Below are 15,294 nucleotides of genomic sequence, written 5' to 3'. Positions count from 1 at the left end.
TTTCTGTTATTGTAACGCATGCAGACACCGGAAAAAACAGTACGCCGCTCACACACAAGTGAGTTGAAGAGCAAGCCTGTTGCGTTAGTTCTGCCTAGCCTCTCTGGCGGACCAACCACTGATGGGTGATGCAGCACACCTCTTCATGTGTTTATTTCACACTGATACAGATCACCTCTTCCTGTTTATTTCACACTGATACAGCACACCTCTTCATGTGTTTATTTCACACTGACACAGCACATCTCTTCATGTGTTTATTTAACACTGATACAGCACACCTCTTCATGTGTTTATTTCACACTGACACAACACACCTCTTCATGTGTTTATTTCACACTGATACAGATCACCTCTTCGTGTGTTTATTTCAGTCTCTCCTGCACAATCTGAAGAAGCTGAAGAAGAAGGAGTTGAAACAGTTTCAGAGCCATCTGAGTCAGGATTGCCCAGAATGCCTTAAAATTCTGTCTGAAGATCCTTCTATACTGGATAGGTTTATGAAGATCAATAAATTATTTGAGAGTCATCAAATTGCTGATTACCCTGGATGCATTGAGAGAGAACAAGAAGATTCTGAGGCTGTGTACACAGTTGAGAAGATGCTGGAGACCTGTGGCAGTGAGAGGTCTCTGAAGATCACACTCCACATCCTGAGGAACATGAAGCAGAAGGATCTTGCCAACTCACTGGAGCGAGATGAGCAGCTCAGTAAGAGTTTTCTCTCATTGGTTCTGTGTCTCCATTAGAATGCTGAAATGAATTTAGCAAACAAATCTGACAGTGATTAATGTTCTTATTTATAGCATTCACACTTATGTATAGAAAACCAACATGTCCACAAAGCCATTTAAATAAAAATACAGCCTGGAGCAGTGATTGTGGGGACAGGCATATGAACAAGATGAAATGTGCCTGAAGGGGATTTAACACCAGGAGCTCCAGACCATTCCGCAGGATTGAAATCATTTAAGGCGTGGCCTGGGTCACATGACACATGAGACTTAAAACGGGAAATGTTTGAATTGTTTGCTAGATGGCGCTTATTAGACACGAGCTGACAAAGGTTGCCAGCCCATTGTCCAAATGAAATATTTATGAAATATAAAAGCTATGTTTAGTTATGGCTCGGCATTCTAGCCAACACATTGTTACAAACTAAATGTGTTTAGAATAAATTGATCGGCTAAACGCCAAATTTGAAGACCTTTTGAAGTGAATGATTCATGAAAAGCTAACAATGAACAGATAGTAGGGAGGTCAAACCTGTTTGGCAATCTTTCTTCATGCATAACGTCAAAAATGCTAAGGTATAATCAAATAACAACATATAAATTGCCAATTTGCCAGAATTTTACTGTTGTTTCCTACAATACAATTTTTTTAATTAGCCACTTCCCTCTACATGTAATCACTGTGGTTGGAGGGAAACGCATCATCACCTGTGCAACTTTTAGGGTCGAGTTTTCTGTTTTATAAAAATATATGTAAAAATAGTTTTTCCGGTGACCTAGCCACCAGAAAACATGTACACTGGCGATTTGAAATCCAAAGAAGGCGCATGTCTCCTTTTCATCGTAATTACAAAAAAGACCCATTCGTAAACTAAAATACTTTATACCACACTGTAGATAAGACCTTGGCAAAGAAATACATGTAAGGATCTTGCTGTTCAAATGAGTTTTCCCGGCGACTTAGCCACCAGAAATAATAGTTACAAAAACGGGATGTATGAAAAAACAAAACCTCGCAACACTGGTGGTATTTTAACGTGGATGTTTTTCACTAATGTTCCGTTCACATTAGTTTGCAGATAGCGCACATTCATTCTGTCACATTTCACTCAATGAAATCCAGTACATGCAAGTAAAAAATGGGACCGTTTTGGGGGAGGGGGGCTGTGCTTCTAGCGTCTTGAGCAATATGCAAATTATGTTGTGACAATGGGGTCTAATCTAATCAGCAGTGCCAATAACAACAGCATTCTCAGTTGCAGGTTGAAGTTCATAATAAAAATCATGCACTAAACGATGATGACAGAAAAATATGCTTTTATGCTCCCTATGAAACACAGCAGAAAAAGTGGGATTTCAAAACTGAATATAGTACAATATATCTCTTCAGCGCACACAGAAAGTGACACTGAGATAGTAACAAAGTAAAAAGACGAGACACGTGTCTTCAGTAATTTGCTTTATTATATCGAAACCACTAGCATATGGTACATTGTTAGGAAATTGAAACGATTTTGAAAATATAACGGTAGCTAAATATATAGCTAGCAAGCTGAATTATTTAGAATCAACCCTCACACCTCCCTGTGCCCCAGAATACAGAATTGTCTTTGTTCCTCTCCACCACACCAGTGAAGGCGATTGGAGACTTCACTTCAATAGGCCTTACTGAAATTTTCAACTGCGTCAGCATTCAAAGCAGAGCTTGGGTTGGACTTTAGTACATTTGCCACAGACAAGTCATTTACACTTGTCACAGATGTCACAGGTTTTGTTCCCTCCACATCTGGATACCTGGCAGCGTTTTCTTTTCAGTGACCTCTCTCGCTGCGGTGTGTTAGGGGCTTGTGGACTGCACAGTGGCGTTAGGACGGTACGCCACAGAATTTGGAAGCCTAGAGCCGCCTTTGCTGCCATGTGACTTGCACGCAACTCCTTGGCTCGCAACTCAAGAATAAATCTTATAAATTGTTTTGTCCATGCACTGCGTGTACAAAACATGGGCACTTATAGCAGCCAGATCTAAAATGTTGTAAAAAAAATGGCAACTGGCCAACGACGACTGCCCCCCTTGACCGAATACAGCCGTGCCATCTGGTCTAAAACATCCACTCCAATTTTTGTTGTGTTATAATGGGCGATTGTTTCTGGCAGTTTTTTTGGATCACTGTTGATCGATACTGTTTTGTGCATAGTGTCCAAGGTGCATACATTTTTCTTGGGCCTGCACTGATAAACAGTGAGTGCAAGCACGTTCAGCTTTCCAGATTGTGGTGGAAAATCTTTCTTTATTTTGTACCTTCGCAGAAGGGGGCACTTCGCTCCTCTTTTTGTTCATGGTACCAACCAATGTAGTTTTTTTTGCATGTAGATTGTTCGCCAGGGCTATTGCGGTGAAGAAATTGTCTGAGGTTATATTTCTTCCTTTCTTCCTTCCAAATGATGGGTTCCACAAGGCGCATGACCACATTGTCAGCTAATTGTTCGCCAACAGGCCTCGTCTCACCTTTCCCAAGGGATGGGAAAGCGTTCAGCATATACTTGGTTTCAATGCCACCACTGATGCCTCGTAAATACAGCAGTCCCACGAAAGCTTTCTACTCAGTGATGACAGGTCCCAATTTTCTGCCCCATCTCTGTGGGCCTCTGCCACTGTATACTTGACTCTGCTCCCACATCGGAATGTCAATCAGACATAGCAGACTGCTCAGCGGACTTTCAGTGTTTCAGCACCGTGTGGGCCCAGCCTTTTCCAGTAAGACATTGCATGATGGTGCCCTGCCCAGAGCATTACCAGCAGTCTGTTCAAACCAAACTGTTCCATCGTTTGCCCTTTCCTCTCTCTCTGAGACAAGCTCCGTCTCAGTCTCACTCTCAACTTCAGAATCAGAATCAGAACCTGAATCATAATCAGTATCAAGCTCCATCTCCTCATCGCCCGAATGCATTTCATTTGCATTCTGAATCAGGTCTAAAGCTTGCTTGGCAGAGTATCGCTGTGGGCGTCTGTACATCTTTGCAACCGATACCAAACTGAACTGGTCGCCAAAAATAATCATGCTTCTCTTTTATAGCCCTGTTCTCATAGCCCAAATGTGATGTTCTGTGTAAGGACCCACACGCAGACCAGGGAAATCCAAAAAACGTTGTCTTTATACAGTCCGAGGTTCGAAGCCAGGTAATCAGAGAGAGGACGGTGCCGAATCGAGTTTCCAAAAGAATAGTGAAAAAACAGGCAAAAAATCAAAAACCAGGAGATCAGAATGGCGAAAGTACAAAGGGACAGGCAAAAGAGAAGTCAAGGCAAAGCGAAGGTCGAACCAGAAGCAAACAAAACCAAAAGGGGCAGGCAAACTCGAAGTCGGGCAAAGGGGTGTCGCAGGAATCTCGATAGACAAAGGCTTACAAATAATCGGCACAATGAATACGATCAACGTTCTGACTCTGAGCTGGTGGAAAAGACTGACATTTATACACTGGGGAAGGTAACAATCAAGGAGGGGTTAAGTGAGTGAGGGAGGAGTAACAAACAACATCCAGGTGAAGAACATTAGGAAAACTAATTCAATGACAGGGGACTGACAAAACGCGGACTGGAATCACATAGACAACAATGATAATAGACGGCCTGGGTGAAGCAGGTAAACACGTGCAGAGAGAGAGAGGTGCAGTTAGAGCAAGAGACAGGTGCAGGCAATTGCAGAACTCAGCGTTAGAGCAGGCTAGAAAGAAAAGGGGCGGAGCTACAGCGCAGCATGGAAAAGGGGAGACTGGTTAATGTATTAGTATAGTGATCTAAACTATCAAAAACCCAAAACTAGTGTGTGTTAGTCCATTAGTAATATTCACATGTTAGTATATTAGTGAGGTTAGTACTTTACAATCTATAAATTAGTAGGGATTAGTAGAAATTAGTAAAACTAGAAATAAGCAGGAAGTAAAGCGAGACTGGAAAGAAGGGGGGAAACCACGAAAACCCGGAACCACCCGAATAGTGAAATCACACAAGTACAGGGGAGTGAAGCAGCTCAGGGAACACAGACACAGAGACAGTACTGGGGAGACAAGTGACCGGAAAATACAGACTACAACACCAAAAGTAATTTGAATAGAAATTATTATAACAGCCCCGCCCATGCCATTATAGTTTCAGGTGTGAGGGGCGTGGTGTGGTGCGTGAAAAGCCATTTTTTTGATAGGGTGTAACATCCATAACATGTTACATTAATAATCTTTTTGATTAAAACTTTGATAATTATGTAGCCTATATTGTCTCAAATAGCGTAAATATGAATACTCTGTGTAAAATAAAATAAAATAAATCAAGTTACACATAATAGCAACATCTGAAAGGTGTAGGATATTTGTTTCCATTGTGTGGTATTTTAACATGGATGCATTTCATTTTAACCCTTATATAAATTTTTCCACTTGCATAATAACTATGCAGGACAGGGCTATGGTTTCAGAACACAAGTGAAATGCATAGGCATAAACAAATGATAACGAAATGATTGCAATATTTAAAATATTTTTAAAAGGAATATAAATAATGATCTGGTTCTGTGACGTGGTTCTTGCTTTGGCTGTCAATCTTATGATAGTGTAAGAAAACTGCTCATCACAATGGTGATGTGCTGAACATTAGAAACATTAGTGGTAGTGACCTGTTTCTCCGATTGGTAACTGTAAAAGTATTGCTGAAATTGGAATAGTAATTATGTGGACAATTAATTTCATAAACTTCATAAACTCTATCAATGGTTGGGTGGGCATGGCAAAGCGCACAGATGCCTATATTACCACAAAACGCATCCTGATGGTTTATGCATGTGTTGTTGCATCTACGTAGACAGCGTGAACAGTCTTCTACCACAGTTCCTAACGTGCAAGGCTCTTATTTTTTTAAAATATGAAACAAGGTTCGGACCTATTATGACTAGAAATAAAACAAGTAAAATTGACTTTTTTACTACTTAGTAAAAGGCCTACTTATGATAAGAGCTTCAGCAAAACTACCAGCTATTCACGCACGATCGTTCACGCTCATCCATTGAATCGGACCTCACCCCTCCCCCCTCCCCCAGCCCCAGAATACAGAATTCTTCAGCTGCCTTTAGTGAAACCAGAGCTGATAGTTTTTCTCTATGGCTCTGAGCCAAACTTTCAGCAGGTGTGAATGTTCCACTTCGCAGAGGGGCGTGACTTTGTTCCTATCCACGACACCAGTGAAGGCGATTGGAGACTTCACTTCAATAGGCCTAACTTATATTTTCAAAACCTACATTTTCAACTGTGAAAATAATATTTAGAAATTTCCATTCAATCTATGGGTAAGCAAATTTATTTATTGATATCAAATTAGTAAATGTTAATATTAGTAAACATTAGTGAATGTTAATAGTAAATATAAAACATTAGTAAAAACAAGCGCAAATCCGTAATAAATGCGACCGCGCATGCATCCACAGGAGGACACTTCTGTGGACCGACCGACCAACATAGAGAGCTAGCCTAAAGAGCTGCTGATCGCCTCTATGCTGTGGAGTTTGTAAGCTTAGAGCTGCCTTTGCCATCATGTGACTTGACATTGCCAGCTTGGTCGATAGCACATTGCTCTTTATATGCGCATGCATGAATGAATGTGTGCTTTCGTTTCTAAATAAGTGAAAAATTACGCACAGCATAAGTGAAGAATGCTCTCGTGGAGCATTCACACGTGCCATGCTTCGCTAAAGCAGCTGAAGTTTTCTGTGTTCTCGGGTGGGGGAGGGGTGAGCGCTGAATGTCTTACCCATACAGTTCAGTGGTCTTACCCTTAGATTGACATGTGAATGTCCCACTTGAGAATGGTGCACTTGTGCCACAGAGTGTGAATGGTTGATAATTGATATCTCTCCAGGGAGAGATAAAATGTTCAATTAGTCCAGTACATAATATTATTATTATTATAATAAATATTATTATCAACTATAAAGTGTAATATTACTCGTTACTCGCTTCAAAAGTAATAGAAGTACTTTACTTAGCCGTAATTTGTTACGCTACAAAGTATACCTTGTATTACTTTTTGTTACGCAGCAATCTCTCTCTCTCTCTCTCTTGCTTATACTTTTTTAGTTTTTTCCATTTAGCTTATACTGTTTTATCCAGTCTCGACAGAATAATAGCATACACCACACAAACACATCACAAGACACTTTGCATTTGAGAAATCTTTTTTTTATTGTATGTAATAGTGACATTTATTTTTCTCCCAAGTAACGTAAAGGTTAATACTATGTAAAAAAAAAAACATATCTGAAGTTACACATAATAGCAATATTTGTAATGTGTATGCTGTTTATTCTAAGCAACTGCAAAGCCTAGCCTAACCGGACATCGTGTCACCACTCGCGTGCGACTCACTCACAGGCTGTGATGGATGTTTTTTTCCTAAACCTTTAGTCCCTGAAATGAATGTCCCCTCCTTTCTGGTCCCTCAAGAGCAAAATGTGTCACAACTTCACATTTTTACGTCTTCACTGTAACACTCTATGAATAAACAAATTACCAGCCAAAACAACAGCTATTGCGGATTTGCACTTGTTTTACTAATGTTTTAGATTTAGTTTGCATGTTCTCCCCGTGTCCGCGTGGGTTTCCTCCGCGTACTCTGGTTTCCTCCCACAGTCCAAAGACATGCAGGCCAATTGGAGACTCTAAATTGCCCATAGGTATGAGTGTGTGAGTGAATGGTGTGTGTGTGCCCTGCGATAAATTGGAAGCCTGTCTAGGGTGTATTGCCTCCCGCCCAATGCACACTGGGATAGGCTCCAGCACCCCCCGCGACCCTGCTCAGCATAAGCGGGTATAGATAATGGATGGATGGAAAATCTTGCATTTGAAGACGGATCAATTTTATTTTAACCCTTATTTAAAAATGTCCAGTTGCATAATAACTGTAAAAAATAATAAATAAATAAATAAAATAAAATGATTTCAGAACATAAGGGAAAGGCATAGGCATAAACAAATGATCACAAAACGAACGCAATATAAAAATATTTTTAAAGAGAACATAAAAAATATAATTTATTCTTCAAAATAAACATAAACTAATATTTCTAATAACAAAATGCAATAAATAAAATATTTGTATAAATAAAAATGCAACAGTGTGTTCACTGTGATGAAAAGTGAATCCTTGCCCCTCCTGGTGTGGTGGAGGAGAACTGACTCGTTAGTCTGAAGATGGCCGAAATGTAACAACAGTGTTATAACACACTCGGAGGTGAAGTAAGGTGTTTTTATCATTTTCCAAATGTGACTTTAACATTCCTGCAACGCTGGAATGTAAAGAACAAATATCTAGGAAAAGTCAGTGAATGCAGATGCTGTAGCTTGTTAGTAACTAAATGAAAATAATCCTAAACTCGGATATATCTCAGTATCTCGGCGCTTCTAGTGTTAAAGCAGGAACCCTGTGCTCAAAAGCTGGTGATTAAAATACTGTCCCATCAGACAGATTGCCCTGAGTTTGTATCCAGGGCTAAAGAGCACTGAGGATAACAATATTAGATTTTAAAATCACCATGTGATATTTGAAGAAAGTATTTACCGCACCAGTACGTCCACAATGTAAATCTGAGAAATGAAATGTAAATGGGCAATTGAAATGTTTATCATCTTTTAAACATAATTATTTCTCATATTTCCTCTCTTCAGATGAATCCATAAAAAGAGCCCAGCAGGCACTGAAAACTCATCTGAAGAGGAAGTTTGAATACATATTTGAAGGATTAGCAAAACAGGACCACCCAACCCTCCTCAAAGAGATCTATACAGAGCTCTACATCACAGAGGGGGAAAGTGGGGAGGTCAATAATGAACACGAGGTCAGACAGATTGAGACAGCATCCAAGAGTCAAACTACACAGGAGAATGCAATCCTCTGCAATGACATCTTTAAGCCTTTACCTGGACAAGAGAAACCCATCAGAACTGTGCTTACAAAGGGCATCGCTGGAATTGGGAAAACCATCTCTGTGCAGAAGTTCATTCTGGACTGGACAGAAGGAAATGCCAATCAGGACGTTGATTTCATCTTCACCCTTCCTTTCCGAGATCTGAACTTGAAGAAGAAAAGAGCATTCAGTCTGATGCAACTTCTGCAGCACTACTTTCCACAGCTGAAAGAGATCAAAAGTGTTGAAGGTGATCAAGTCAAAGTTTTATTTATCTTTGATGGTCTGGATGAGTGTCGACTTCCTCTACATTTCCGAAGCAATAAGAAGTGCTGTGATATAACAAAGTCATCATCAATGGATGTGCTGCTGACCAACCTCATTAAGGGGAATCTGCTTCCCTCTGCTCTCCTCTGGATCACCTCCCGACCAGCAGCAGCCAATCAGATCCCTCCTGAGTGCGTCCACCAGGTGACAGAGGTACGAGGGTTCAATGACCCACAGAAGGAGGAGTACTTCAGGAAGAGAATCAGAGAACAGAACCAGGCCAGCAGAATTATCTCACACATAAAGTCATCCAGGAGTCTCTACATCATGTGTCACATACCAGTCTTCTGCTGGATTTCTGCTACTGTTCTGGAGACAATGTTGGGTAAAGCAGAGAATGGAGATCTGCCCAAAACTCTGACTGAAATGTACACACACTTCCTGCTAATTCAGAAAAATGTAAAGAATCAGAAGTATCATAGCACTGATGAGACAGACCCAAAGAAGATGTCAGCATCAAATACAGAAATCATCCTGAAACTGGGGAAGCTGGCTTTTCGACAGCTGGAAAAGGGCAATCTGATATTCTATAAACAGGACCTGAGAGAGAGTGGCATTGATGTCAGTGAAGCTTCAGTGTACTCTGGGGTGTGCACAGAGATCTTTAAAGAGGAGTGTGGGTTGTACCAGGAGAAGGTCTACTGCTTTGTGCATCTGAGCATTCAGGAGTATCTGGCTGCCTTGTTTGTGTTTCATTCATGTGTAAATGAGAACAGAAATGTACTCAGAGCAGAAGAATCAAAACCTCGCAGTGACAGAGTGCAGCTGTCTGAGTTACACAGGAGTGCAGTGGATCAGGCCTTAATGAGTAAGAATGGACACCTGGACCTTTTCCTCCGATTCCTTCTTGGCCTCTCTCTGGAGTCCATTCAGACTCTTTTAGGAGGACTACTGACACAAACAGGAAGCAGATCTGATGGAGGAAGGCACAAAACAAACTCTGTTTTGACTCTCTTTAAAAGACTACAGTCACAGACAGGAAGCAGATCACTTGCACCAGACGCTCAGGCACAGACAGAAAGAATATCACAGAACATTAATAAAACAATTCAGTACATTAAGGAGAGGATCAGAGAGGAATCATCAGCAGAGAGGACCATCAATCTGTTCCACTGTCTTAATGAACTGAATGACAACTCTCTCGTGCAGGAAATACAGAATTCCCTGAGATCAGGGAAACTTTCTGATAAAAAGCTGGAACCAGACCAGTGTTCAGCGCTGGCCTTTGTGTTACTGACGTCAGATGAGATGCTGGATGAGTTTGACTTGAAGACCTACAACACATCAGCAGCAGGTCATCAGAGACTGCTACCAGTAATCAGGAACTGCAGGAAGGCCATGTGAGTATTATGTCATTAATAATGTAGATGATTGACAGCATATTTTCCCACTTTCTATTTCTAGTGAGAATAAAGATTTCTGGGCAAGAAAAAATTTGGTTAAAAAAAGATTTCTGAATCAAAAGTTTTAACTCGTGCCCTTATTTAATGTCTTATATCCAGAACATAAGCAGCATCAAATGCAAAACCTCAGCGCTTACCATATATTTTATTTACTATTACTATTTACTGATTTAATACGTTTACTAATTATTTGCAAAGATAGCAATTGTGAAATAAATAAGGAGTTCATTGATAGGCAGAGTAATCTGATGGATCAACCTTTGTCAGAACATACAATTCAAGCAGATTAAAATGAAGAGATGCTATATTAAGTTACAGTATTAAGAAAAGGGGCCCTATTTTGGTGGCAGCATAGGCACAAACACAGTTGGAATTGCTAGTGTCATATTTTTCACTTTCACCATGGTGGTTAGTTTTATGGTCTGCGGTTAATCTGCTTGTGTCAACATGGGTTTGTTGGTGCAATCAGGGATGTGTCAATAGAAACTTTCAATATGTGAGTTTGGTGTTGAATAATGCATTTGCAGTCAAACCAACCCATACCAGGTTTTAACTTGTGCTATTTTGGCATTATAACCGTGCCACACATGAATCCATAAACATATAGGCTAACACAGATACAAGAAATATTTTGTTTATTTCGGTTTAACTATTTGAAAGGAAAGCTGTATTCAGTTATGCAGTCCAACGCTGGCTATTTAGGCAGTGGAGTTAACTGTGTAAGCTACTTGAATGAGGTAGGAGGGAGACCGGCTTTACACCCCTCAGATAGTGTTTACAATGAGCCCAGAACACACTAGAAAGTTGCTTTTAATCATGTGTTTGTCTGAGCTGGGTCAATGATTGAGTGGACCTTTGGAATGTTGAAAATGCATTTTAGAATGTTGAAGGGATTGGGTGGTACATTACTGTACAACCCTCAGAAAGTCAGTGCATTCTTTGTGATGTGCTGTGTTCTACACTACATAGCCATATGCCATGGATGTGACATAGACCTCACAGAGGATAAGCCCAGTCTCTGCTTTTTTTTTTTTTTTTAGCAAAAAGTGGTTAACAATAACATACCTAATTCTACTGATTGGCACATGGTTAATACATATGCAAATCGTAAGATTTAACAAAATTAATGATTGTATGTGTCTAGTCATATAGCATGAATACTGAATAAGCACACGGTGGCCTCTTAGTTTTCAGCATTACATAAACAAAACTTTATATCAGATATAATAGTTTGGTTTTTATCGATCGGTTGCTTGCAGAGTCCTGGGCAGCATGGCATCATAGCCGGTTTCTCCCTGGCAGGATGGCAGGGGGGAGGATAAGGAGGAAGGCCAAGCTCACCAGTTTGGACTTACATAAATCCATTAAGAGACAGAGAGAAAGAAAAAAAAGACATGCACATAGACACACACACATACATGCAATTATTTTTAATTCTTGTCCTTGGGAAGTTTGGTGCCTGGAGACGGAGGGGCCCTGCTGCAAGGCCTAGGAATTTAGTGTTGTACAGACTTCTAGTTATGCTAGAGAAAACTCTCCTTCCTTCAGTAGAGATGATCACAACACGCTTGCTCTTCAGCCATGGTGACATTAGCATTTGGCTGTGTTTCCTAAAGGGAAAGAAATGGGGTGATCTGATTGGCAATAATGAAACCAAACCCAACCACACCAACAGTCATTTTATTCTTATTGAACCTCTTTTATAACTGTGCCACAGTTGCGCTAGTGCCTGGAGTCAAGAAATTACTGAAATACCCAAATTCACCAGCGCCTTGCATGCTGCTAGTGTTTGACAGTTGTGCCTTGACTGAGAAAATAGGGCCCAATTTAAACATCTAATTTAATAACACAGGCTCAACTACACAAACAAAAACAAAATTAGACAGTCCTGGAAATTAAGTAAAAGATAATCATGAAAGAAACGAATGAAAGACAAAACAAAACCAAGGCTTGTCTCTCCCACGTTAAAAGTGATCAAAGCCAAAGACGCACAGCTGAGAAGAAAGACAAAGCTGAGACAAGACCAAAGGCTCATGTTTGCTTGAAAAGTAGGGCCGGCCCGTGGCATAAACGCTCTATGCGGTTGTTTAGGGTCACAACCGCTAGGGGGGCCACACGACCATGAGGGGGGGCCACACGAGCCAATGTTTATCTAAGGTAAATAACGTTATTTTCGGAATTACGTTATTCATCCCTTATCGTGGGACTAGTGGTATAAATTTTAAATGGAATGGCAACAGAACATTTCATAGCAATGTAATGTAAGAAAGATCTTACCAAGCGACCCCCCCCCCCCCCACTGGACAGCATCCAACAGCACCCCCCCACCCCCCCTCCGTTCGAACACATTTGCTTAGGGCCACCAAAATCCTAGGGCCGGCCCTGTTAAAAAGTCAACACTTTATAGCCAATTTTTCAATCAACATTTGTCCTTAACTTGGACTTGGACTAGTAAATGCACTTTACACCTTTTCTTCACAAACTCAGTTTGGTGAAGTTCTAGTTATGGCTGTGTTTGCCAAAGTGTTTGTGAAGAAAAAACAATACTTGCTTTTAATTGTAAGTTTTAGTAAATTAAGAACAAATATTGTTTGAATCCCAGCCATGTGTTTGAAAGAGGGGGGTTCCCCTTCTCTTCCTGGTCTATGCATAATTCATTACTAATTGTAGGTTTTAATACTAAGAACAAATGTTGTTTAAATCCCATTCCTTCTATCCCTGGTCTATGCACAATTAATTAATTAATTAATAATTAGAACAGAATAAAGGAGAGACTTCTCTATCCCCCTTTTTATATTTTTGTTTTAAGCCACTTTGCAGGATAAAACTTCTTTTCAATGTTATGATTAAAATTGTGTTAAGTTTGGTTTGAGAGGGATACGTTTGGTTATGAATTAAATGCTTGTGTTTCTATGTTGGGAGGCTAGGGCCTGACCAGGATAAGCGGGTATAGATAATGGATGGACTTCCATAAACGAGAACAAGAGTCATGCAGCGACTGATTCCAACTTCAGACTCTTGTTCACTGACTTTAGTTCCTAGTGAACGAGTGAGCCATGCAGTGACTGATTCCAACTTCAGACTCTTGTTCACTGACTTTAGTTCCTAGTGAACGAGTGAGTCATGCTGTGACTGATTCCAACTTCAGACTCTTGTTCACTGACTTTAGTTCCTAGTGAACGAGTGAGTCATGCAGTGACTGATTCCAACTTCAGACTCTTGTTCACTGACTTTAGTTCCTAGTGAACGAGTGAGTCATGCAGTGACTGATTCCGACTTCAGACTCTAGTTCCTAGTGAAAGTAATTTCACCTACTGTGCTTTGGATGTGAATTCCTACATGAACCTGGCACATGCCTATGTTATTAAATGATTCACAGGACTTTCGGAAACATTTAGCCGATTTAAAAATGTTTCTGTGCAATTCACTCAATTAGCATTTAAAGCTGGCTCACAAATAAGTGGCACGAGGTTGATGACTAAATAATTTGCAAACAACAGAAGAGCTGATGCTGATATCAGTGCAGATATTGGATATAGTGGATCAAACAAATTGTAAAACAGCTAGCCAAATTATGTGTGTGTGTACTAACTGATTTTACATTTCAGTTAGTCTAATTCACCATTTGGCTGTTCTGAGCCATAGGAAGCTTCAAAACACTTGGTCAGGATAGCCTAGAGATAAGACAGAGCACAAACTTGGGGGTAGCCATTGGAGGTGTGAATGTGTGTGTCTGTGTGTGAGTGTGGGTCTGCATGTGTGTATGTGTGTGTATGTCAGAGGGGGTGTCCATTCCCCTCCCCCCTCCCCTCCCACCACACTAGATAAAATATGTGGCTTTCTTGTAGTTAGCATTCTAGCATCTAGGTCTGGTGTCTACATTTATATCTCTGGTTTTTAAAAATATTCTGCTGCCTTTTTAAAAAAAATTTTGGTCTTGGCACATCCTTAGATTACTTTGGGACAAACACGCTGTGGTTTGGTATCTTCTTTCAATCATTCCTTGTGTGACTGTCCATGTCTATAACCTTTGTTAATTGTTTTAAGGTAGCTGAACCTTGTCTTTAGATTTGATATGTTTGATAACAATTACCAAATTAAATCAAATAAATTGGGATGGCAGGTATGCCATACCACTAAGTTACGCCTTGGCGGGTGCATGCCCCATACCTATACAGCACCGAGAGTTTGGCACTTTTCAGGGTTCCCCACAGAAATAACCACAACAGCCACAGACACTCAGCCCTTAAAAACATTAAATTCTGTACATTCTGACCCCATTTCAACAGACAGATTTCATCAACAACTTCACGTCCACACAATAAAGCCCCAAACTAAGGGGATTTTGCGTTTTCTTCTTCTTCTTCTTCTTCTTCTCATTCTTATTTTTCCTACCGCCTATCCCACTAACAACATGTCTCCCCATTGGACATTTTACCGACACCAGCCAAATCTTCACCTACACGACCCAATCAAAAACTTGCATACGCACGCAAAATAACCATGGCTGCGTTTCCCAGAGTCTCCTTAGCGCTACGTGCGTCGTAAGGTATCCCTTAAGCTCTTCCTTTAGCTCTCGAGCTGTTTCCCAGCGTCTCCTTAGCTAAGGTATACCTTAATCTCATAAAAAACACGTTTTCAACGTACAAAAATGCCAAGTTACTAAAAAGTATTGATATCAAAATGACGCCAAGTTACGATACTACAAACAATATAGGCTATCTTGCCTCACCGAAATGACATAAGATGTATCTCAAAGCAATGCTACCCAATATTTCCTCAGTTCTTTCAAGTCACTTGGCCCTGTGTATAAGCATGCACTACATGGACAGGCCAAACATGTGTGGATGGCTCTCTCACAGTCAAGATTGATTGAATAGGTGT

At 40.4% G+C, this 15,294-nt stretch overlaps 1 protein-coding gene across 2 annotated transcripts in view; it reads left to right on the top strand.

Annotated features, from left to right (window-relative positions):
- Window positions 1–377: 377 nt before the first annotated feature.
- LOC135247031 (NACHT, LRR and PYD domains-containing protein 3-like) overlaps window positions 378–15,294 on the top strand; it is a 30,088-nt gene continuing 15,171 nt past the window's right edge. For both annotated transcript variants that reach the window (XM_064320328.1, XM_064320327.1), the window contains exons 1-2: window positions 378–711; window positions 8,442–10,347. In XM_064320328.1, the coding sequence (XP_064176398.1) occupies window positions 501–711; window positions 8,442–10,347 (2,117 nt within the window). In that variant the 5' untranslated portion in view covers window positions 378–500. The remainder of the gene's footprint in view (window positions 712–8,441; window positions 10,348–15,294) is intronic.

The sequence above is a fragment of the Anguilla rostrata genome, unplaced genomic scaffold (genome assembly GCF_018555375.3).
Source record: "Anguilla rostrata isolate EN2019 unplaced genomic scaffold, ASM1855537v3 scaf1037, whole genome shotgun sequence".
NCBI classification, from domain to species: Eukaryota; Metazoa; Chordata; class Actinopteri; order Anguilliformes; family Anguillidae; genus Anguilla; species Anguilla rostrata.
The sequence above is the reverse complement of the archived record's forward strand: the minus strand, read 5'-3'. Positions and strand labels throughout refer to the sequence as shown.